The 24,327-nt window shown below is 42.8% G+C and overlaps 1 protein-coding gene across 4 annotated transcripts in view; it reads right to left on the bottom strand.

The window, feature by feature from the left end:
• Positions 1 to 773: 773 nt before the first annotated feature.
• Atrnl1 (attractin like 1) overlaps positions 774 to 24,327 on the bottom strand; it is a 604,076-nt gene continuing 580,522 nt past the window's right edge. For all 4 annotated transcript variants that reach the window (XM_052714295.1, XM_052714293.1, XM_052714291.1 and 1 more), the window contains one exon: positions 774 to 3,122. In XM_052714295.1, coding sequence (XP_052570255.1) covers positions 3,001 to 3,122 — 122 coding nt within the window. In that variant the 3' untranslated portion in view covers positions 774 to 3,000. The remainder of the gene's footprint in view (positions 3,123 to 24,327) is intronic.

Raw genomic sequence — 24,327 nt, forward strand, 5'->3', positions numbered from 1 at the left:
TAAATGATCCCATGGCAGGGGCAACGGCCACCACACAGACACCTCTGTCTTATTAACTCCCAAAGAAAATGAGATGTCAGAAAGTACAGCAGAAATGGATTGGATAGATGCTCTAATTAATGTTTTCCTATGCGCTAGAACATGACAGAGTTGGGAGATGGCTTGGTGGGTCAAGTGTTTGCCCTGTAAGCTTGAGGACCTGTGGCCAATTCTCTGGAGTCCACTGGGGAGACAGACCAGAGGATTCCTGGGGCTCACTGGCCTGCCAGTCTATATAAATCAGCAACTCCCAGGCTCAGTGAGAGATCCTGTCTCACAACCTGGATCAAATCAAGTAAGGTGATAACGTGAAGAATGATTGAGGAAGATACCTGCTGCCTGCTGTCAACACACACACACACACACACACACACACACACACACACACACTACACATCACTTTTCCTTCTTGCATTTCACTAACTTAGCTTTTCACTCCTTCAAAGCAATTACGAGAATCTTAACTCTTTTTAAAATTTACGAAACCAAATCATAAACACAAGCATGCTGTGTTTTCACTAGGATTTTTCTCTAGTTGCCCAAATAATGGTCCCAGGTTAATTTTTAAACTCTATTCTATCTGTCTGAAAGTGCTCAGACTTAGCAGTGAGATCTTAGATGATGAGGATTCCTAAAGTCATTCTATGCTGAAATGTTGAGACTCCCATAAAAAACACACAAATTTAAAGCAATCAGGAGGGGTGGTGGGAAGAGCAGGCCACGGAGAACGACACTTTTGGTTCACTTCACCTAGGGGTGAAGAATTTTATTTCCAGTAAAAAGTTTTATAAGCTGAAGATATATTGCATAATTGGCCACAGAGTTAACGGTAGTGTGACATTGCATTAAATTCCATAATTCTCTAAAATTCAGATTTTCAAGTTTTAGAACCCTGTAGGATTCACAGTGGATGAGACTGGACAGCTCCTCCACACGGGCGTTGACTGCTGGCAGCGTGGATGACTCAGACAGGTCTGGTGTACTTTACCTTTGTTGTGTAAGCTTTCTCTAGAGACAACTGTTGGGGATTCAACAAAATGAGCAACTTCTTTATTTTCAAATGACTAGATCTTTATAATGACCAGTTTGGCCAATTTATTATTTCATGGGAAAATTCAAGTTGATCAAATTACTTGATTGTTTTTAGGAGACATTTACAAATTCAGCTCAACTAGTTTTCTGAGAGAAAACATCCTGGGAAGTACCAATAACCAGCCCTCCCTCTCCCACCCAAACCCCACAGGCTGAGAGAAAATTACTAAAACTATTCTACAAATTCATCTGCTTTTGAGTGCATGGAAAATAGAGTAACTTATCATGCTAACATAAAGAATATATACTATATTCAAAAGGCTAGATATCAAAATAAGACAATCATGGTTAGATGCGACCTAACTATGTTTTATAAGATGCAGCTACATATTCTGTGGTCATTTCTGTGACATATTACACTCAGTCCTCATCAAATTAAGCTATGTATACATGGAATTTGAAATAAATATTCAATATTGCAATAGGGTCATATTCTGCTACTGTACAACCATGCATGCAAGTAACTAGGCATTAATTGTAAAGTGTCATCGCCCTCCAGAAGTCCAAAGAACATGAAAAGTATGTATACAGTACTGAACACTGATTAGATGTAATGACTCTGATATTAAACAAAACTACAGATTATGCAGCAGCTTTGGGTATCTTGTTCATTGTTCTCATCTCTCCCGTGGTCACCCTGAAGTCAACCACGGCCACTCCAGACTCAACTTCAGTGAACTTCGGTCGGTATTAGCACACAAATGACTGTCCCACATGAGAGCTGTCCTTCTGTCTTTCCTTTCTACTGTTAGTCGGGGCTTTGTGCCATCAGGAATGTTTTGGATGTGGCCAGCAATGGATTTGGTTTTGGACTGTGGACATCTCCCCACAGGGTGATTACCTTGGGGATGGGAAATTTGCCAAGGCGTGCTGGCCGGCTCCTGTGTGGTCGAGTTCTACAGGAAGGAGGTGGTAGCGGGGAGCTTGGAAAGTGTTACCTTTAAGATACATTTTGTAACACTTGTAGAAGGTCACTGAAATCCAGGGAATGGAAGACCGCTGGAAGAAAATGACCCACTCTGGTGAACACTCAGAGGGACACTCTGGCCTGGTACCGCACCATGATTCCCAGGCAACCAAAGCATCACCATTTGGTCCAGAGACTCTGCTATCCAATGGCTGTTCTGGCTGTCTTCTGGTTGTTGAACCGGAGGCTGTTTGTGGAAGGAAGGGACTTGATTGCCAGGCAGTCTTTCCTGTGCTCTGTCCTTTCAAGAACATTTCCCACACTCAAAATTCTAACAAACCTCCTGCCACACACCATCCAGACCAATTCTCTGGTCCGGGTTCCCATTAGTTGAAAATTGTTATATTCTCAAATTGACTCTGGATACTATGTGGTCATGTGGAGAATTTAAACACATGACCTACAGGTTATTAAATAAAAGCCTTGCTTTCATATTTATAATGAGACAAAACAGCAGTTACAGCTTCCGATCTGTTCACTTCCCACTTGTAAGCAAATGACCTACGTTTGCTAATGAGGCAAAAACTGTCCATTTCTCACCATTCAGGCATTATAAAATGTCTTTCTTTAAGGTCCTGGGATATAAACAGTTGGTTTATATGAATTACATATTTCCATCTGCATTAAGAAACAATATACATCTTTTTCCATAGTAAGTTATGTTGCTCTAAGCCTAAGAGAGCCATGAAAACTGACTTTATCACTTGTGACCATCAATACTGTTACTTTAAAAAAACTCACTGGCATTCTTTGGCCACTTGGGACATTGCCCACTTAGAGGGAACTGTACTTGTGCCCTGGATCCTAGGACATTAACCTCTGTAAAACCCAAGGCCACAGAAGAGCTTTAACGGAAGCTATCTGTGAAGGAAACCAGCACATAGCACAGAAGTGGTTTCCACTCAGACACAAGTTCCTTGACGTGTGGAGAGGTGTTTCCGGTTGCGGACTCCGGAAGTCTTGTCTTTATTGTCAGAAGGCTTCTGCTGTGAGATGTCTACCAGGGCACTGGCGATAGCAAGTCCTGGAAAGAAAGGAGGCAGGAATTTAGAAGCTCACACAGACATCTGAGATGGACAGAGGTGGCTCTGGATAATGCTAACACATTCAGCCATGAAGTACTCAGGATCTGATTGATTATCTAGCAGTGAACAGCACACACAAGATGACAAGAAGCTAACTGACCATAATATTGAGCAACCGAATCAGAGTTTGGGGAAACATGGCAGTCAGCTGTGAACACTACTCCTCTTTTCTGTGTTTGAATATAGTTTGTTCTGGATGGACTGGGAATTTCCAAGGCTACTATTTTACTTTTTTGCTTCCATAAACAAAACTCATTAGATATGTCTTTTAAAAGAAGCTTGGAGCACTGAACATTGATACAAGATTATCACTTGAGGTGGCTTCCATTAGCAGGCCAATGGCTTTCCACCGTTACATATCATGGAGCTGCCACATGGCTATCCAGATAGTTTTGTTCCCCTGAAAATCCTCTATTCAACACTGATTTATCTTTCTCCCTCCCTAGCAAGCATGCCTCTTTTGTTTCTGTAGAGTCCTATAATTTTTGAGTAAAACAAATAATAGTCTAAAATTCTCATTCTTTATCAAAGGGCCAGAATGCTTGGCCTTGCTTCAGACCTGACTGAAAAACCCCGAGGTCTTGGAGAATTGACTCTGAAGTGAGTTGACCCAGTCCTTACATCCTCATGGGCATCTTCACATGCTGCTTCTCAAGGAAGATCTTTATTTTGGATATTATCCCACATAAGATGCTATTGAATAATTTCATCCTCATGGTTCAATTTATTCTAAATAAGCTTCAAATATGATTTGGCAAGAACAGAACTCAGGGCTTTTTGAACAGAAAGAAATGACAATAAAGAACCATGGGACAAAGGAAGACCTTTAGAAGAAGGTCACCTGACCTTAGAAGGCCCTAACCAGAGGCTACTGGGTTCCCTCAAAGTAGATTTTGATCACCTTTGACCCACCCGAGTGAAAGCTGGCCAGCGGAAGATGTTGAACACTGGAGAAGGTGCGTGAGCTTTTCCACACAGGGAGGCAGGATGGAAGGAGGGATGTGGTGAGCTCATGACTAGACATGTTCTGTTTGGAAGGGAAACACACTCAAGGACATCTAGAGACAGCGGGCAATGGTGGAGGAGCCACTATGGCTAGACAGAGAAGGAATTACAGTTGCAGCCACACGCACTTACCCTTTAGGGGCTGCTGCCAAAGCACCGTTCAGAATGCTAGCATTACCCTGAAATTTTTAGGGATAATACAGGCTCAAACTGGAAATAGGCTTGTTCTCGCTCTTTGACAGGCACATGTGAACTCCGGAAGTGCCGCAGACTGTGTTGTAGGGTTTACTCATAGTCAAGACTTTATTTCTTCACTTCATGGACGTGAAAGATTTAATTGAAAAAAGCCACAGCCTTTGGTTATGCTAACTGAAAGTTCAGATGGAGGAGATCTCAAGTTTCCTCGGGTCTCCTGGCATACTTCTGTCATGATTTACAACTTCCCCATCCTTTGCTCCTGGCCTCAACTTATCCAGAGACAGGCAAATACAAGGAGTAATATACAACGCCCTTACTGTGGGCAGAGATGACTTACACTAATTTTGATAATTACTATGTCCAAATAGGAAATCATGCCAGAGCTGTGAAATGCTGTGGGATGGTCTGTATGTCAAGTGTGTTGCTGATTGGTCAATAAATAAATCACTGATTGGCCCGTGGCCAGGCAGGAAGTATAGGCGGGACAAGGAGGAGAATAAAGCTGGGAAGTGGAAGGCTGAGTCAGAGACACTGCCATCCGCCACGATGACAAACAGCATGTGAAGATGCTGGTAAGCCACAAGCCACGTGGCAAGGTATAGATTAATAGAAATGGATTAATTTAAGCTATAAGAACAGTTAGCAAGAAGCCTGCCATGGCCATACAGTTTGTAACCAATATAAGTCTCTGTGTTTACTTGGCTGGGTCTGAGCGGCTGTGGGACTGGCGGGTGACAGAGATTTGTCCTGACTGTGGGCCAAGCAGGAAAACTCTAGCTACACTGAAAAATACTTTTTCATTTACATGGGGCTCCAAATGTTGTTCCCCTTACTGTGGATGTGGTATCAGGAGTCAGTCAAAAGCTTCAGATGCCCAAACGGGACACTCTGCTACTTCTCCACTGCCATGGCGTCTTTGTATTTGGGAGTATATGAAGTCCACAGCCTAATTAAAGTACTGTTTCTCACAAGACTCTCAGTTTACCCCAGGATTCTGAAGCTTGGGAACACATTGAGCTGAAAATTCATAAACCATATTTCAGTTAATATACAAATAAAATAGAAAATCATGCTTACTTTTAACTTGGTGGCTTTTGTGCTATTCTATGAAAATGAACAATGAACCCTGTTTAGACTCTAAACTCTAAATAGCACTAAGCATGCTGGGAACCTTGGAAATCCTTGGAAAGTGGTATTTAAGTGCTGTCCACCCTGTGTGTTATAGAGGACACTCAGGATCACTTTGCCTTGTGCAAAGGTTAGATGACATTTTCATTCAGAGTTGGGCTTGACTTCCTTACCAGGGTTTGTGGCCCACCAGGAGTTCAGATTCTCGTAATTATGAACAGCACAAAGATCATACTTGTCTGTGTTTGTGTACCTTGAATGTCAAATGTAAGGATTTTGTTTCTGATTTTGCATTTCTTCCTGCTTGAGATATGGTAAACTTTATAATCACCAGAACAACCCAGAAGTTGCCAAGTCTTCATCCTACCTGCCTACAAGGGTAAGGAACTGAAACAGGCCCTGTCTTTCCGCACTGTGTAGGGAGGGACACACAGATGTGGGAGGCCTAGGTGTAAGCATACTTTGTTAGTCTGCTTTCTCTTTCATTAAATGACAAAATGTCAACTTAATAGCTTTTAAAGGAGGAATGTTATCTCCCTCCATTCCCCTAGTAAGTTGCATGTGAGGGACAGACTGGACATACAGACAATATTCAGACTCTAAATAAGAGCTCAGACCTGTCACCAGCTGCCCGTTCAGAAAACCAGTCTATGAGCTGCAAGGAGCAGCCCAGGATGCCATCGAGCAACAAGTCACACTGGCAGGAATGCAGACTGCCATGAATGTGGTGGGTGATATATTGTGTCCTCCAATGTATTGTGTGCCCTAATAAAGCTTATCTGAGGGTCAGAGGAAAAAGCCAGCCACTATAGTAAACATAGAGGTTAGGCAGTGGTAGCACATGCATTTAATCCTAGCATTCGGGAGGCAGAGATCCATCTGGGGAACAGAGCCAGGCATGGTGACACACGCCTTTAATCCCAGAACTATCCATAGAGGTCTGGAGGTCTGTACAGACAGACAGGAAATGATGTGGCTGGGCAGAGAGAGGAAATGAGATGCAGAACAGAAAGGCATATAGGCGTAGTTATACAGGAAGTAGATCTCTTTGGTTAAGGATCTCCAAGTGGTAAGAATGTGGCTGGCTTCTTTCTGCTTTTCTGATCTCTCAGTTTTTTACCCCCATATCTGGCTCCAGGTTTTTATTAATAAGACCATTTAGCAATTCATGTTACACATGAAGGTTCAGTAAGGACCATCTTCCTGAACAATTAGGGCTTAATGAATAACCAGGCAGCCTACCTAATCTGAACCTTCAGTTCCAGTGTGGGACAACTGGAAACAGGAAATGTTCACCCTAACCAACTGTGTAGAACACTCACTTCTAGTTAGCTGATCTACAGCTCCCGTAACCAACACTCTCAACTGTGCAGAACACCCACTTCCAGTTAGCTGATCTACAGCTCCCGTAACCAACACTCTCCAATCTAGACATATTGGCATCCCCTTGTCCTCTGAAAGCCTCCCCACTCCATAGCCTGATGGCAAGTCTTCCACTGAAGGTGGCTGACTCCCTTCCAATGCACGCTCTTGAAATAAACACCTTTCACTGGTTTTCATGTAGATTGTGGTTTCATTTCCTCATTGGCAATGATGACGAGATAGATACAGATAGTAGTAATCTCACATCTTTTCTGTATTTTAAAACAAGGTACACACCAACCACATAATCCAGAAATGGGTTCTCAGAGGTGCTCTACTGCACCCATTGTCTCCCACTCTGGAGTGCCCAGAGCTTCTCCCTGCCAGGGGCTTTCCTGGGATGACCCTCTGCCATGTACCACGGGAGGAAGAATGCCATCGGCTCCTGCGCAGTGTGGCACATGCTGATTACCACTAGAGTTCCATTAAAATAAGGTCACTTCAGAGGATAATTTTTCAAAACGTCACACAAATCATCTGATGAAATCCACTTATTGTGTTCTCTAGGCCTCCGTTAGTTCCTTGTTATCAAGGCAATACAATTAACTGTGGGAACAATTCATTATCTTAGACTGGCGGTCTAAAGGAATTTCATTTACCATGTCATGGTGACGTGCCAGCACTGTGGGCTGGTAGAATGTACATCAATATATACCCATAGATTCAACAATAATGCTAGGGTTTAAACATTTACTGGAAGCCTTAGCTCTCTGTACTTTTGATTCTTAAATACCAGACACCGTGACACATTATTTAAATTCCAAGTCTAATCCATATAAGAAAGTCCACCTCCTGTTTCCCCATCTCCCAGGACTTCCTGGTATTTCAAACGTGCTACCCTGAGTCACCCAGGTGGGCACACGATGTGAAAAAAGCAGGTGATTACATCAGAATTTCCCTCAGCAAATGGGCTGGGTTCAGCAGTCACGGTGCTGGGTGCCAACAGTCAACAGAGCCGCTTAGTAAGTAGGAGAACAATGCACCAAGACTAGACGGAACCTCAACTGTATTTGCTTCCTACAATTTGAGAACTTTACCTCTCTGTAAGTACTTGCAAACACGTCTGGAACAGAAAGGAACATTTATAGCTGGTAATCCAACACTTAACTGGCAAATACATCTTCTTCAAACACCAGCGGCACAGCAGGGGTTCAGTTATTGTTTTAAGACCCTGGTTTTCCCCATGGAAGTGAAGTGGTAACAGGAGGCTCTGGTAGTAACAGAAATCGAAAAATGACTGATGCATGTTTCTTTGCAATTATGCAAGAACAATTAATAAGTACAGTAATAAATACTGCACATCAAATGCAACTGCTTCGGAAAGAATATCCCAACGTCATACACGGACACTATGCTTACATTTTGCATTTCAATAGAAACCTTGAAGAAGTCATTCATTTTGAAATGCTTTCCTCCCAAGTCTGTGTAAAAGCAAGCACCACTATATATTTTAATTTTCCAGGAAAACAGCTTCATTAGGCGTGAAAGGTTAATTGCAGGTTTAAGTGGAGTTCAGAGAATGGTGCAGGGTCTGTACTGAATTGCAGTCTGCTTCAGAAGACAGAATGAGTGCCATAAACTGTGTGCCCCGCTGAAATGTTTTACTACCTCATTTACTATCTGTCTTCTTTTACTGCTTGTATTTGTAGTTCTTCTAAACCTTTAATGGCTACAGTTTTATTTCACTGTAATCAGATTTAAATGGAAATACCATGCTGGGATGTTTAAATGTTTTCCTTCTGATTCTATATAGCTACATACTTGTGATCAGAGCCTTGGTAATCCTTCACATGATTAAGAAAGTGACTTTGGGAAACTTTGATGTCACACAGACTCTCACCATTGTGCAGCCGCCACTGAACATTCAGTGTGGTCCTGCTTGCCAATACTTAGCCATGGCTGGATGCATAATTAGAAAATATGCATTTCCATTTTAATTTATCTGTTGGAAGGCTAACACAAGTGAAGTCATTATTAGGCCAAACTCCAAAGGTTACATTGTTGAATAAAAACTGAAATACTTCAAGTGTTCCAGACACTGGAATAACAAATAGATCAGTAATACTTGTCTGAGCCTTAAAGGAATGTTTCCCCTCACCTACTAAAACTCACTGACCACCTCAGATGCCAGTGTCTAAATCCAAGTGGTCTTTGTATTCTGTTTATAAAATGTCATTGGGCCTTTAACACATGATAATATTGTATATTTTCATTTAAAGGCACAGTGTTTGAATTATAGAAAATATAACCATATAAATTCCATGGACACATGATCCAGGTTTCTATAACATTGTTGAGCATACCCTTTGACTTTGTATGATGTGATCCCTCATTGGCTGGAATGTGCTGTCTCAAATCATTATTTAAAGTGAATTCCCATGATGCTTAGCAGGTGGGGCTTCCTCTATTTCTTATCAGTTCTAATTTTAATTACACTGTAGGAAATTTTACTTGGTTCTTTTGTATAATTTTTTTTTTAGAATTGTGACATGTAAAAACCCCAGTCTTTACCACACCAGCTTTCCAAGCTGGGAAGTAAATTTGGAACTCAGCCGAGACTTCCCTTTTCCCAAGCCAACTGAAACAACCATTCTGTGCAGCATTCTTGCAGTGGCGAGTGGAAGATTGTGAGTTTGCAGTACAGTTGAGCCTACCTAAGATTCTGCCTCAAAACAAACAAGACCAAGACCTTAAACAAAATAAAAGTTCTAATGTATAATAATCCCTCATTTTAAGACTAGTAATCCTTAATTTCAAAGTGTTTACCACTAGTTGAGAAACTGAAAAAAGGCAATACTGTGACAATGGCCATATTTTGTTTTTCATTGTGTAGAGAAATTGTATCTTAGTGTTTCTTAACTAAATAAAATTATGTATGTGAAAGGATTTTGTAAGCTGTAAGGTACTATTGCAGATTTCATCAGTAAACTACAAATGTCTCAAAAACTCCCAACTCCTAAACATCAAAAGGTTATCTGAAGAGCAAGTCACTTCATAGCGAAATATTCCTTGAATGTGCTGTCCACAGGAACTGCTCTTGTCCCTAAGTGACAAGAGAGACAGCAAGATGTAAGAGACCTGCAACCCTCGGAACTTATGCCACTGTTCATCAAGACCATGTTGTCTTTGGACCACGCTATGGTGAAGACTGTACACGAAGGACGTCTCTGAGTGCCCGCTACCTAAGATTTCAAAACTGTTAGCTACCCAAATGAACGCCTCCTCCCTGAGGACGAGCCCTACAAACTTCCCAAAGAGAGGACAGCCAAGTGCCCTGCACAGCTGTGACACATGTGAACATAACAATGACCAGCATGGCATGATGACCCTAAGGCTGCAGCAGTGGCAAGAATCCTGCCAGTAACCAACAGCTCTCTAATTAACAAGAGAGAAATCATGCCTGGCACTGGACACCTAGCCAGCTACCTGGGCTGGTGAAGTCATGGATCTCAGGGGGCACCTACAACCACCACTTTACTAACACAGCGTAATACCTAAGAACATTCTAAATATTTGTCCTATACCCACAGACAAGTGCAGTCTCACCCCTCATCAAGGAAACTTTTTGCAACAGACAGGGACCATTACAGAAAACCACATCCAATCAAAGTGCGAAACTGTGGAGCCAAGTCCCAATGGATACATCTACAAAACACTTCAGCATCCGACACAGGGGACATTTTGGAAGAGGAGCAGCAGCAACGTTGTAAGGGCCAGAGGATCAGGGGGTTTGCAGTGAGATTGTGTTCCTAGAAATGTCAGGAGCTCCACCCACAAAGTCTCAGCAACATGACCGTCTAAACATGAGCTGAATGTGGACAACAGTAAATGAGCCAAAGTGGACGGGGAAAGACCACAGGCTTCCACCCCACACAAAGAACTATAGGCAGCTAAGGAATATGAGAGTGGAAGAAACAGTCTTCCCTAGAGAAGGGCACACTACAAAAACACACGCACAAGTAACATTATACAGACTGGACAGGTTTTACACACACACACACCACCACCACCACCACCACCACCACCAACAATTAAAAGAGGACATGAATAATTTGAAAGGGAGCAAGCAGGGATATATAGGGGTTGGAAGGAGGAAAGGTAAGGGGAAAATGATATAATTATATTATCTCAAAATAAACGAAATGTCAGTTGTCATCATCATCATCATCGTCATCATCATCATCATCATATGAAAACTCTCAAGCCAAATAGGAAGGAATGGAGAAAGCACTGGGAACTGTATAACTGTGATGCTGTCTCATGGTAGCATTCATTCATTCATTCATTCATTCATTCATTCAAAGCCAAGTGTGATTGTGAGTTAGAATGCCAGAGAAGGGGGACAACACACAGAAAGACAGACTGGAGGACTCTCAGACTCTCACTCAGCATGGACAGTGAGCTGTTACTGTACTCAGTTCTCAGGGCTGAATTCTCCTGATGCCGTGGGGAGAACAGCGAGAGCTTGTGAGGACGTGCGTGACTGTGTGTGCTGCTGATGCATTAGGGAACTTGAAAGTAGCCGAGATCACTGATAAGCATTGTTTACATTAATGTTGCTTGAGTTATTTCAAATTCGACTAATGATTAACTTGCGACTTCTTAGTTAAAGCATGCCTTTTCATTCACCCTCTAGGCTGCTCCTCAAGACCATTCTGTTGAAGTGGGTCAGGGAGCTATTTTTATCCTGGCTTCACAGATGGCCAAAATGAAGCAGAGTGTGCAAATGACTAGTTCCGTTCACACAGCTGGTGGGGTACAGGGACCTGAACCCCCGCCCCAGATCGTGGGACTCTAGCTCTGTTGACTTTACAGAAGAAAGAAAGACGGAATCTGTGGCTTGAATACAGACATCCACTGCAGGACTTTGAGCCAAAAGAAAAAGCAAAACACACTGTTACAGATGTGAAATCAGTATGGTCCAAGGCATTAATTACTGTCGATGGTGATAAAGGCCCCAACAACAGTGGCACAAAACAACGTTTTGCTACCATCGATCAAAGGCGTGTACTAAGCCAGGCACTGCCCTCAGGACTGTATGCACATTATTGTAACAATGTATGCAAATAGGAGTGACGGTCCAGGTCCAGTTGATTAACAGGTACGGAGGGCATAACGCAGGCAACGTGTGGTAGCTGGCCGTGCTCGGAGAGCACGGAGCTGGGGCAAAGATACAAGAGCTCCTGGCTGTGCTGCTGACTATTGCACATGGGTTTTTAGTTTGCCAGCCAGAAATATCACCACAATCAACAGGCATGGAAGGCACACAGGAGCAGGGGAGAGGCTTTTTTTTTCTTAAACTAGAAAGGGAACATCAGTGGTAAGAATGAAATGGGGTGCATAGGGTAGGTATTTTGGAGAGATAATTATGAGAGATGAAAACTCAGCAGACCCAGAGCTGACTCCTGTTTTTCTGGCTCGGATGCCTATGTATCCAAACACTGTGCAGAAGCATATGATTGAAAGGAATCAGCCAGGCTGTGTGTGTCCTAGACACAGGGACTGTGATGACCTGGGGAACGTCCCAGGGGCTTGTATGGGGGAGCAACACTAACTGTTGCTGTAGTGTCTAAAACCAGAGCAGGTCACAGATCCAAGTTTGTTCTCACCCGGGAAAGTGCTTCTGGTTGATGTCAGGATGGGCAATGGGGTGAGAAGCAGTCCTGGCCTTTGCATTAGCCAAACACGGCTGCACCGAGCACCGACACCTGCAGGCAGGAACAGCACAGAGGGGATGTGTCTGGCCCTTGTATTGCACTGGGCCAGAAAAGGTCTTTCAATGCCATTGGCAAGTAGAGCTTCCTGTGCTCCTGGGCTGGGCCAGAGGCAGGCCTGGCAGGGAGCTGGACACCCTGCATCGGAGGGAAGGCGGCCGGCCACAGCAGCAGAAAAAGGAGAATGCTGCAAAGAAGATGGCCAGCAGTGCAGAGGACAGCTGCACCAGGGAGGCAGGGACAGCTGGTCATGGGTTCTGTAAGGACTAGCCCACAAGTGGCCATTATAACCATGGGCCTTGTTTCTGTCTTCAGTAATGAACGCCCACATTCCATGGCAACTTTAAGTCAGTTGAATTTGTGGCTTCCATTTTTTTTTTTTTTTTTTACTTGACTGGCAATTCAGAGTGTCTCTTGAAATATTTCTAAAAAGTTAAAGTTGGTGGCTCCTAAGATTACCTCTTGCTCTTCAAATGTATGACCCCAGCTGGTTTTCTTCAGGAGGTCACTGGCAAGCCTCTAGATACTGTCCCTGACCCTCACATGTGCTATTATGTGGAAAGAGAATGAGCCAAAGATCACCAAGAAGGCAGAGGACTGGTGGATCCAAGAACATGTCGAGAAGTGAACATTAGGTCTTGTTAGTTAAGGACCAGAGCTGCATGTCAAGACCCAGCTGGGGGTGTTCTGAACTTTTGCTTAGGTGGTGTCCAGACATAAGGGGCAAGGAACCGGCTAAGTCTTCCTTTGGGGTTTTTTTCTTACTCTTTTAGTTTTGTTTTCTAATTCTTTACATTTAGTATAGTTTTGTTTATCTCCCTTTGTGATTGGGAATATGTTAAATAAAAGGACTGTTCACTTTTATGTCCCAATGTTTCTCTTAGTCAATAAACACCAAAGAGGAGAGCACAGTGTGTTACGGAGCTGTGTGAACTGAGAGTCGAAGTCTCAGATCTTGTTATCTGAAGGTGTCTGGACACCCCAAGGACCAGGCGGGCATCATCCATGCAGGGAGGGCTGCAGAGGGAGCTTCTGGATCCATATCACAGCTGAACAGGTTTCAGTGTCTGTTACTGTGTGTGCAAGACAGACAAAAACCAGAAACTGCTACCACACCGGATTGGTGTCACAGCCCTAGTAACAGCTCCCCCTAACTGTCCCTGGAGACCCTGCTGATATAAACCAACCCTGGAAATCCCCACACAGGACTGTTCTCCTGCAGGATCCCTTCACTTCACCTTTCAAGTTCTCTCTCAGAGGTTGGTGCAAAAAGTCAGAGCCAAGGCAGATGTTTTCTGTTAAACTGGTTTAGCTCACAGATCTGTCTACAATTTCAAATCAAGGCTGAACAGTCTGGGGGAGGTGACAGGCACTGTTAGTTGGATAGTATTTGTGGGACACAAAGCTTATGGTATTACACTGTACCGACTTTTAAAGAGTGCCACATGAAAACAGGTGAAACAATACATAGCTATCCATGTAAAGTCAAAATATCATTTTAACAAACTCCATTAGCAAAGCAAACTTGTGGTCTCTACCTGAGACTCAGATTTCGGCCAAAATGGGAGGAGGGCAGTGCCTGGGGTAAAACTATGCAGATCCTCACATCCAGCCATTCTGATGAAATAGGAGGGGACATTACGGGGAGTCAGGGTTTTCTCATTAACATTACTATAAATTACTTAGACCTTACCAAAGTTATAGACACCTTAAAGGCCAAAGGCCTTTTAACAAAGATTGAGCTATCTGTAGACACCTTGACAGTCCCCTTTGCTGGAGAAAGCGGAGGAGCTGGGTAGTCGGTTCCTCAAGACGGATTTGTGAGCCTGACTCTGCTGTCTGAGGAGCTGTTTCAGCCCGGCCAGTGCGCACCCTCCTGGTCATACCACACAAGGAAGGACTCCTGGAAGGCAGTTTGCTTAAGTGACCCCCTTCATTCCAACAGCGGATGGGAAATGGAACTCCCATTCCCCGAAGCAGTTTTGAGTGTTTGACTGTGTATATCCCATAAATGCTGACCCTTCGGAGTGAAAAAAATTTATCACTTTCTTTTGCTTTGCCTTTGAGAACAATAAAAGTGGCCTTTGGGCAACTATGAGTTGAGATGTGTCAGAGAGTCAGCATTGGTGGGACCTTTCAAGCTCCACAGGCATGTAAATCACAGAGGACCTGGCTTTAGAGTGGTCTGGAAGTTTCTGATGTCCAGAGGGATAAACACTGCCTAGTGCTCATGCCCAGGTGTCTCCAGGCATAAAGTGAGTTCTCAGGCCTGGGGTCCACGATCCCTGCTCTGGCCATGCTGAGTTACTTGCAAGTGCTCCACCAGAAGAGGACTTTGCTCACCACAGGTCACTCACAGGGAATCGATGAAATGAGTTAGGCAGTGGATGGAGGGTGGCATTTTAGTGGCATGTGTCATTACAGAATGCTGGCCAGGAAGAGACGAGGACCCAAATGTCACTTGTGGGAGAGTGGGGGAGATTCTGCCCTCTTTATGTGGCAGATTTACCTTGGATACCATCTACCTACTTTAGTAAGTGCCTCAGCTGGCCTTGGATTAAAGGAACACTTTCAGGTCAGTAAAGAAAAGCTCTTATGATCAATGGTCGATGAGAGCAGTAGGCTCTGAGCTGTGCTCTGTAAAGGGTTTTCAAATTAGGCTTGCTCCCAGGTCTGGGCAAGGGGCCAGCTCACCACCCAGCTGCCTCTGACGTTAGCTCAATGGTGGATGTGTTCCCATAATTAGAGGACAAAATAATTTTAACAAAGAAACAAAACTTAATATTACATTTTAGAGGCATTACATCTAAGAAAAGGAAGGTTAGCAGAAGCATGACACTATCAGATTTGGTTTCACATTTTTAAACACAAACTTTCTTGTATGAAAGTAGGAAAAATGCAGATTAAAATTTTTATTTACAAATATATTTATAATTTTCCCAAAAAACAATTCGAAAGGGAGATTTTTTTTTTAACAGATAATAAATGATTCATTTATACCCACAGTCACCTTTCTGTCTTTGCTTCACTGTAAAGGCTGTTTGACCAGTAGGCATTGTCATTGTAGTCCAAACGGAAGCAGGCCCCATGAGCACACACTCTACCTCTGTGTGATCATAGCTCACTGCTGTTGACCTTCTTAGAGGAGAAACAGCAAGCCACTTGTTTTATTTCTCTGGTCCATACTGGGAGAATAAGATGGAGGAAAAAAAACCTGATTCTGACCAATGAGCCACAAGGCTAAAAGACTGTCCAAAAGTTCCTAAGAGCATTCAGATGTGAATCAGTTACACCCTCAGAGCATAGGTCTAGAGAAAATGCCTCCTGCATTCCCTAAAACGACCAATGTCTTATCCTGCAACAATCCTACTGCATTCCACAGAAGGATTTTAGGACCATACCACCAAATTCCAAATGCTGTTTCTTTTACAGGTTACTTAACCTTTCTCAAACATTTATCATATTTGATTGGCATTTGGAAAGTGAGGTGAACTGAAAAGTTTTTTAAAAAGTATCTTTTAAACATAAAAGCAATCTGCTCAACTTCCTATCTTTAACATATTGACATATGCTTTGTTCCAGTATTATTCAAAATTAGCTTTGAGATAAAAGTTCATATTAATTATCCCATAATGCAGCCTAATCACTGCTGACATTTTGAGAGAGCTGATACAGCCAAGATAGAAACTAAAAAGTGGGTGCAAAAATATGGCACATATTAATCCCAAAGAGCCTCTAACATCCTTCACCAGTTCATTTCTCTTACAGTCAGACCTGACATGGACCAGGACGGGAGGAAGCTGGATGGGATGGAATTGGATTCCTTGACCTGCTCAGGCTCCTCCTTCTCTCAACCTGTCTGGTTCAGAGGCACATGAGCCAAAAAGATTTTGGCTACAATTCAGTTTTAATTTCACTGTTTTATTAATTTATTAGCCTTTGGCCTGCCACAAAAATAAGCCAAGGGTTTGTCAAAGGCCTTAGGATTTGATTCTCTCCCTCATTTTAAATGGTTACCTCCCAGAAAGAAACATATTAAATTCAACCTCTTGAGTCAGCAAACATTGTAAATTTTAATATTAAAAATGTTTATTTACTACCATGTATAACTTTCTAAATTCCTGTGAAGAAGTAAGTTAAGACACAACTAGCATCACTCTGTTTACTTTTTCGTTCTGAGTATGAACATAAATCATTCCTACAGTTCGCAATTAGTCAACATCAACCCTGCCATTTCCCCTTGTGGAAATGAGTGAAAACCAGACGAACGTGAGTGTGATGCAAACAGCAGGAAGGAGAGACTGTTTCGAGTCTCTCAGCTTCTTCAGTACAAGTATTCAAACACAAATGGATTTGTTCAGTGTTCAAGAACAGCAGCGTGTGGGTACGGCCTTGTCATATCCCTATAGTGACTGAAAACCACTGCAGAATTTGGAAGAAATCAGTGTGGTGGTATTGTGTTCCCCGAAATATTGTGTACCCTAATAAACTTATCTGGGGTCAGAGAACAGAAAAGCCACTAGATACTTAGGATAGGCAGTGGTAGCACACGCCTTTAATCCTAGCATTCCAGAGGCAGAAATCCATCTGTTCAAGGAAACAGCCAAGCATGGTGACTCACGCCTTTAATCCCAGAAAGCAAGCCTTTAATCCTAGGGAGTGATGGCAGATAGCAGAAAGGTATATAAGGTGTGAGGACCAGAAACTAGAAGCATTTGGCTGGTTAAGCTTTTAGGCTTTGAGCAGCACAGTTCAGCTGAGAGCCATTGGGATGAGGACACAGAAGCTTGCAGTCTGAGGAAACAAGATCAGCTGAGAAGTTGGCCAGGTGAGGTTAGCTGTGGCTTGTTCTGCTTCTCTGACCTTCCAGCATTCACCCCAATAACTGACCTCAGGTTTGATTTTATTAGTAAGAACTTTTAAGATTCTTGCTACAAATCAGTCTTGGGACAAGTTCATAAAGTAATCTTAAAAAGTTATTCTCCTAATAAAGAGGACACACACGTATGCACGTGCACATGCACACACACACATGCATGAACACAAACAGGCATGCACGCACGCAAACACACATACATACATGTGTGCAGGCACACACACACAACTGAGCCCTATGAATCAAAAGTTGCCAAACATTCTATTAAATACATATTCACATTTGGTATTACCAATATGAATGTGAGCAAAACAGTTTCCTAATTCAGAAAAATTTGTCTCACTTCTAGTTTTTAACAGAATAGCTAAACGACGGGAATGAAAGGACAGCAAGCCGTCCACGGCTGAGCCTGAGACCCTGGGCTGGAGCGCGTCAACTAATCAATAGACGGCGACTCTCCTTCCCAAAGTTCCCTGAATCAAACATTTGTTAAGAACTTTTCACATTTTCACCCACGTAATTAATACAGTGTCTACAATTCAAATTACATTTTAATGACTTTCTGTTCAACTTACATGAATTTTATGAAAGGAAAGTCTTAGGAAGTCTAAGATTTTCTTTCTACCCAAGTTATTAAAACTTGTGTTTGAATGTAGCTTCTTTCATTTACATTAAATAAGTTACCTTCAGTTTCTGAAAAAAAAAAAGACTGCTAAGTTGTTCCATAATAATTCTCACAGTGCTAATACGCAACCATGAAAAAAAGACAAAAAATTAATTTTCTTTTCTTGGAAAAATTTGACAAATGCATTAGTCATGAAGAAAGCGAATTTGGTTTTCACTTTTTCACAAGAAGATACACATGGACAAGAGGACACTGAGTTAACATTCTTCAAGCGAAGTGAGACAGAATGATTATAATAACAGGGCATTCGGAGAACAAGAGAAGTGTAGGATGGAAGGAACTCAGCTCTTCCAGTATAACAGCACTTAAGTCTCCCAAATGCTCCGTGGAGCCACGGAGTGAAGGGGGATCATTTTCATTTTCTCCACTGGAAACTCCCACCAAAGTTAGACTTCCTCAAGCACAGAGCAGGCTGGCTCTGAAAACACTGAACCATATGACTGAACTACCATGACTTTTTGCTCCAAGGCTTTGTGGGTTCAGTTAAAGTGCTGAGATGATGCTGACTCACAGCATGAAAAGCTGTATGTAGAATTTAGATTAAAATAAACAGCATTAGTGTTATTCCCAGCACTCGCTCTGTGCACTGGTATGTTTGATAAGACGATGTGATGTTGAGTAACCTAAGTTTGGGTAAACGAGCAGCAGAAATGTATCACAGATAGTCCTCTCGTTTGCTGTTTGTCTTTTTATATTTTTAGCACCACACTTTTATAGGTAGTCTGAGCTACAGACGGTCTCCATGGTTTCAGTGTTTCTTGTGCTGTGGGAAAGGTTTTTCCTATTCTGACCATAGCAAGAACCTCCTATCTCATTACCTGGAGCTTCCTGGTTGTCACTTCATTTTAACGTTAGGAAAACACACGGGAAGTTACTGAGAGCAACAGCGACTTCACTGTTCTCAGTTAAGTGGTCACGCTTTAGTAGTTGTTTTTGAATGAAATATAATTAAATTTTTTGATTTGTAACATATATATGATATGGTTTACCTGCAGAATATATATATATAGATATATATATCTATATATATATATCTATATATATACACATGATGATGTAAATAAGTTAAATTATAGGATCAGCCCATAGAACAATCTCACTATTGCAGAAACATTTCAAACCTTAAATAAAGGTATATACAATAAAATTCTGTAAGAAATGAAAAATATGCTAGCTGTTGTGGTACACGTCTTTAATCCCAGCACTCAGGAGGCAGAGGCAGGTAGATCTCTGAGTTCCAGGCCAGCCAATGCTACATAGGGAGACTTTGTCTTAAAAGAAGGAAAAATCTTTTTGCCGTTTGTAAGCTGTGTGGCTCACAGGAGCCGCTGTTCTCTTTCACCTGTGGGTGAACAAACACTGCTATCCTAAGGAAGGAAGGGAAGCTCCCACGTGTTCCTGCCAAGCATGAGTGTTTTCCTTGTGGCAGGAATTCTGAATCCCTTTCATCCCACCGAATTCTGCCTCTATAGAATAAATCTACCTTTCTCATATTCAACCCATGACTCTTTTCTTATGTATTATTTTATGAGAAGAAATTTACTTTGCTTATTTTCTTATTAGTTTTTAAATTTTAAAGTCTTTTCTACACTACCACATACTAGTTTGAAAACACAGTTGGTACTGGTGGAATGTTTTTGCTAGTGATAATCACCACTGACTGAAGGAAACAATCTTGCTTACTCACATGCATTCAAGGGCTCCTTATTTTATTTTAAGTGATATATATTTTGAGTGGGCTATTTTTCTTCAGAAGCGTTCAACAGTACTGAAATCAGATGGATGACTATGTTCAAGCTACTCATCCTTCTGTCTTTTGAAAACATACAAATCCTATCTAACAAGTCGCACTGCTTCTCTAAAATACAAACATTAAAATATAAACATTTCCAGACTTAAGCCAATCTGCGTGTGAAAATCTACACAAAGTAGCCATGATAAAAACATGCTGTGCAAGTGAGGCTGGGCTGAGAGGCGCTCTGGGCCCTGGTCTTGCACATTGCTGTCCGCACCCCCAGGTATCACAGTGCTGGGTCAGCTGGGCAAGGCTTCTGCTTCTCTAGGAGAGTCAACCATCTTCAAGGCAGGGAAACACACTAATGCTCAAGGGCCACTCTCACCCCAAGCTTTGAAAACAAGAGGTTTTGGTTAACTCTGAATTATTCACTGAATCACTCAGCCTGCTTTTATTTCACAATATTGGAAAATGTGGAGTTATAAAAAGTGTGCTAAATTTGGGATACTCCCTATTTAGATGAGGCCATTTAATGCTTTATCCTGGCACAGCTCTAGGAAATCAGGTCCCACGTGATGTGGAGTTCTCTAACCTTGGGCTTATCTTGGGGTTGATTCTGAGTGTACTGGAGGTCACCTGCAATCCACCCGGTGCCAACCCTGGACAATCTCATTAGCCTCAAGGCTCAGCAAAGGGACAGTAGCAGGAAGCGAAGTGGATGGACTCCAGCATCAGCACAGTGACCCTGGGAACACAGAGGTCCCATAAGTATGTCATTCCGTGTGCCTCACTGTAGCCCGGACCTCCTCACGCGTCCTCTTAAATGTGCTGATTTCTGGAGTATTAGTCTGTGTCTTTTCTTTCCTATCTGTTTTATTGAGGGATGACTGACATATAAAAGCCGGTGTATGTTTCTTTATGTACTTTAATACATTTAAGTTCACATTTAAACTTTAGAGGCAAAATATGACTCATGTACAACCTATATCCATTTCTTTTAGACTATCAATAATTATTTTGTTTGTCATTCATTCATCCTCTACCTCTTTGTAAACCACCCCTTCAGTTCCCTGCTTCTCTGCTTTAAAAAGCCTGCAGTACGATGGCTGGGATTTCACATTTTTGATTAAAGAACATACTTTTCTAAACCCTCTTCCATTCTTCAGAGGTCTCCTTTTGTGAAACTATGAAAATGTCTACTGAACCTCCATAATGCCATCTTCTGTGAGCAACTCTGACGATCAAACTGTATTGGACTCTGTGGCACGCAGGACACTTCAGTGGTTTCAATAACCACCTCTGTGATCATGCCACTCTCCCAGACCCTCACTTCCCTCCACAGATAATTTACATTTGAGTATCTCCATACACACACCAGCTACAGAAACCAGCCCTGGTGCTACGCTGCTTCTCTCCATTTTTGTTTGAGGCTCCAGGCTGCTTTGCTGTAGTTCAGTACTAGGTGCCTACAGCACTGGGCTTGTGTGAGTGTGAGTTTGTGTCACCGACTACCGGAGCTCGCTGCTGAACACAGTGGGGATGTGCTCAGATCCTGCTTGAACACATATGGCCACTGTGACAGAAAGCTTAAATCCACGCCAGGCACCTGGTGCCTCCTCTTTCCTTCCACGAGCTCCCTTGGGGTAGGGCTGTGTGTGTGTGTGTGTGTGTGTGTGTGTGTGTGTGTGTGTGTGTGTGTGTGTATGCATGTGCGTGTATTGTCTTTATTAGGATAATGACTTGAGATTACTTTATGAACTTGTCCTGTGACTTGTTTCTTCCACATTCTGCAGTGTTTTCAGTCAGTATGGTGAGAGAAGACAAGGCCACATCCACAGTGTTGTTGAACACTGAGTAACTTTTTCTGCACGGCACGCTCATGCTCCTCTTAGCCTTATGATGTAGCACAGGTGAACACTTGTTTCTGGCGAGGGATAGTTAAGCTTCTCGTAGCTCTAGTCTCAACATCACCCTCCTCTGCCCACCACCAGTGCCTTGAATCTCTTGGAAGGTGCTTGTGCCAGCTCTGGCCTTGCTGTCCTGAGATCCACAGCAGTAGCTGTGTGGCTGAGGTGAGGGGAGAATCGGCGGACGAAGAATTACAGGTGTTGCATCAGAACAAGGTTATGACCTGCAGTCAGCAGAGGAGAGCTCAGGAGACAGCCCACAGCGGAGCACACCACTGCTTGGCAGTTAGGCCAGCACACACCGGAGCACACCAATGCCTGGCAGTGAACCCAGCACACAACGGAGCACACCAATGCTTGGCAGTGAACCCAGCATGCAGCGGAGCACACCAATGCCTGGCAGTGAACCCAGCATGCAGTGGAGCACACCAATGCTTGGCAGTGAACCCAGCATGCAGTGGAGCACACCAATGCTTGGCAGTGAACCCAGCATGCAGTGGAGCACACCAATGCCTGGCAGTGAACCCAGCATGCAGCGGAGCACAACAATGCTTGGCAGTGAGGCTGCCCCACTGTCCCATGGACATGAGAGCTGTGCACAGGGGGACCCAGGGAAGTTAGATCCCAAAGTCATAGTCTCCATTATAGCTTTTATGTGGCCCACGTGACTACTACTCTGCATGATGAATACAGTTGAAAATGTTATTCTAGAAAAAGCTAGAGACCTCTTATCTTGCCAGTAATATTAACATGGTAGTCATCAGCTTTCTGTCCAGTGAGACTCTGTCTCTTTACCTTGCAGTAAATGATGATGGCATATATCTCATTGAGTTTCTCTATTGGTACTTTTAAGCAATGGCTATTGTTAAACTCACAATACACCTGGGGGAATAAATACACTCATCTGCCTACTATAAAAAGGGACTACCCATGCATGATCATTTGGCACAGCATGTATTATTTTCATGCACCATACTCTATCAGTGGCCATACTCTATCCTGAACACTTTGATACATTATCTTTGATCCTTTTGAAGTCTGCCAAGTACTTGCCAACACTTCATCTTTTTATCCTAAGAAGGCAGAGGATTCCTAACTCAGGATTTGAATCTGGAGCTGTCAGCCCATTGTCACACAAATTCTTAATACAGTAATGGTTTCAGCTATATGACTGAATACAGCCCTTAAGACATTTGTATTCCTCCTTATTATGGGGGAACAGTCAGAATACGCAGCCTGTCTACATAAATAATGTTCATTAAGTCAATGGTAGGCTAATATAGAGGAGGAACACATACAAAGTAACTAAAATGTGTATTTCATTGGGTAATAATTACATACAACTGACTACACATGGCTAAGTAAAGTAGATACTCACAAAATCACCAAGGATTTCTTAGGTACAAATGCAGAGGATACAAATATCTTTAAGATGGTGAGTAAATGTGTAAGAAGACTGTAGCCAATGAGGGAGTTTGAACAGCTAGAAAGAAAGGCATATACATTTCTAATGATTTATACAGCGGTTCTATTTCTGGAAAGTTAATCATATATTGGAGCCATAAAAACACCTACTTTGTTTGTATATTCAGACAGGGTCTCACTATATAACCCTGGAACTACCTATGAAGACCAGGCTGGCCTTGAACTCATAGAGATCCATCTGCCTCTGCATCCCAAGTGCTGGGATTAAAGGTGTGTGCCACCAGGCCTGGCACTGGGTTGGGAAACAAAACAGAAGTTCAAATAAAGTAGAACAGTCTTCATTTTTCTTTAATGAGTTTCTTTAACCAGGCTCTCTAAGCTGGTGAGAAAGGTGGGATGAGTAACTCTGTACGGCACTGTTATGAGTCTACACTGTACGGCACTGTTATGAGTCTACACTGTACGGCACTGTTATGAGTCTACACTGTACGGCACTGTTATGAGTCTACACTGTACGGCACTGTTATGAGTCTACACTGTACGGCACTGTTATGACTCTACACTGTACGGCACTGTTATGAGTCTACACTGTACGGCACTGTTATGAGTCTACACTGTACGGCACTGTTATGAGTCTACACTGTACGGCACTGTTATGAGTCTACACTGTACGGCACTGTTATGAGTCTACACTGTACGGCACTGTTATGAGTCTACACTGTACGGCACTGTTATGAGTCTACACTGTACGGCACTGTTATGAGTCTACACTGTACGGCACTGTTATGAGTCTACACTGTACGACACTGTACGGCACTGTTATGAGTCTATGCTGTACGGCACTGTTATGAGTCTACACTGTACGGCACTGTTATGAGTCTACGCTGTACGGCACTGTTATGAGTCTACACTGTACGGCACTGTTATGAGTCTACGCTGTACGGCACTGTTATGAGTCTACGCTGTACGGCACTGTTATGAGTCTACACTGTACGGCACTGTTATGAGTCTACACTGTACGGCACTGTTATGAGTCTACACTGTACGGC

This window comes from Peromyscus californicus, unplaced genomic scaffold (genome assembly GCF_007827085.1).
Source record: "Peromyscus californicus insignis strain IS unplaced genomic scaffold, ASM782708v3 Scaffold_4__1_contigs__length_199733344, whole genome shotgun sequence".
Taxonomy (NCBI): Eukaryota; Metazoa; Chordata; class Mammalia; order Rodentia; family Cricetidae; genus Peromyscus; species Peromyscus californicus.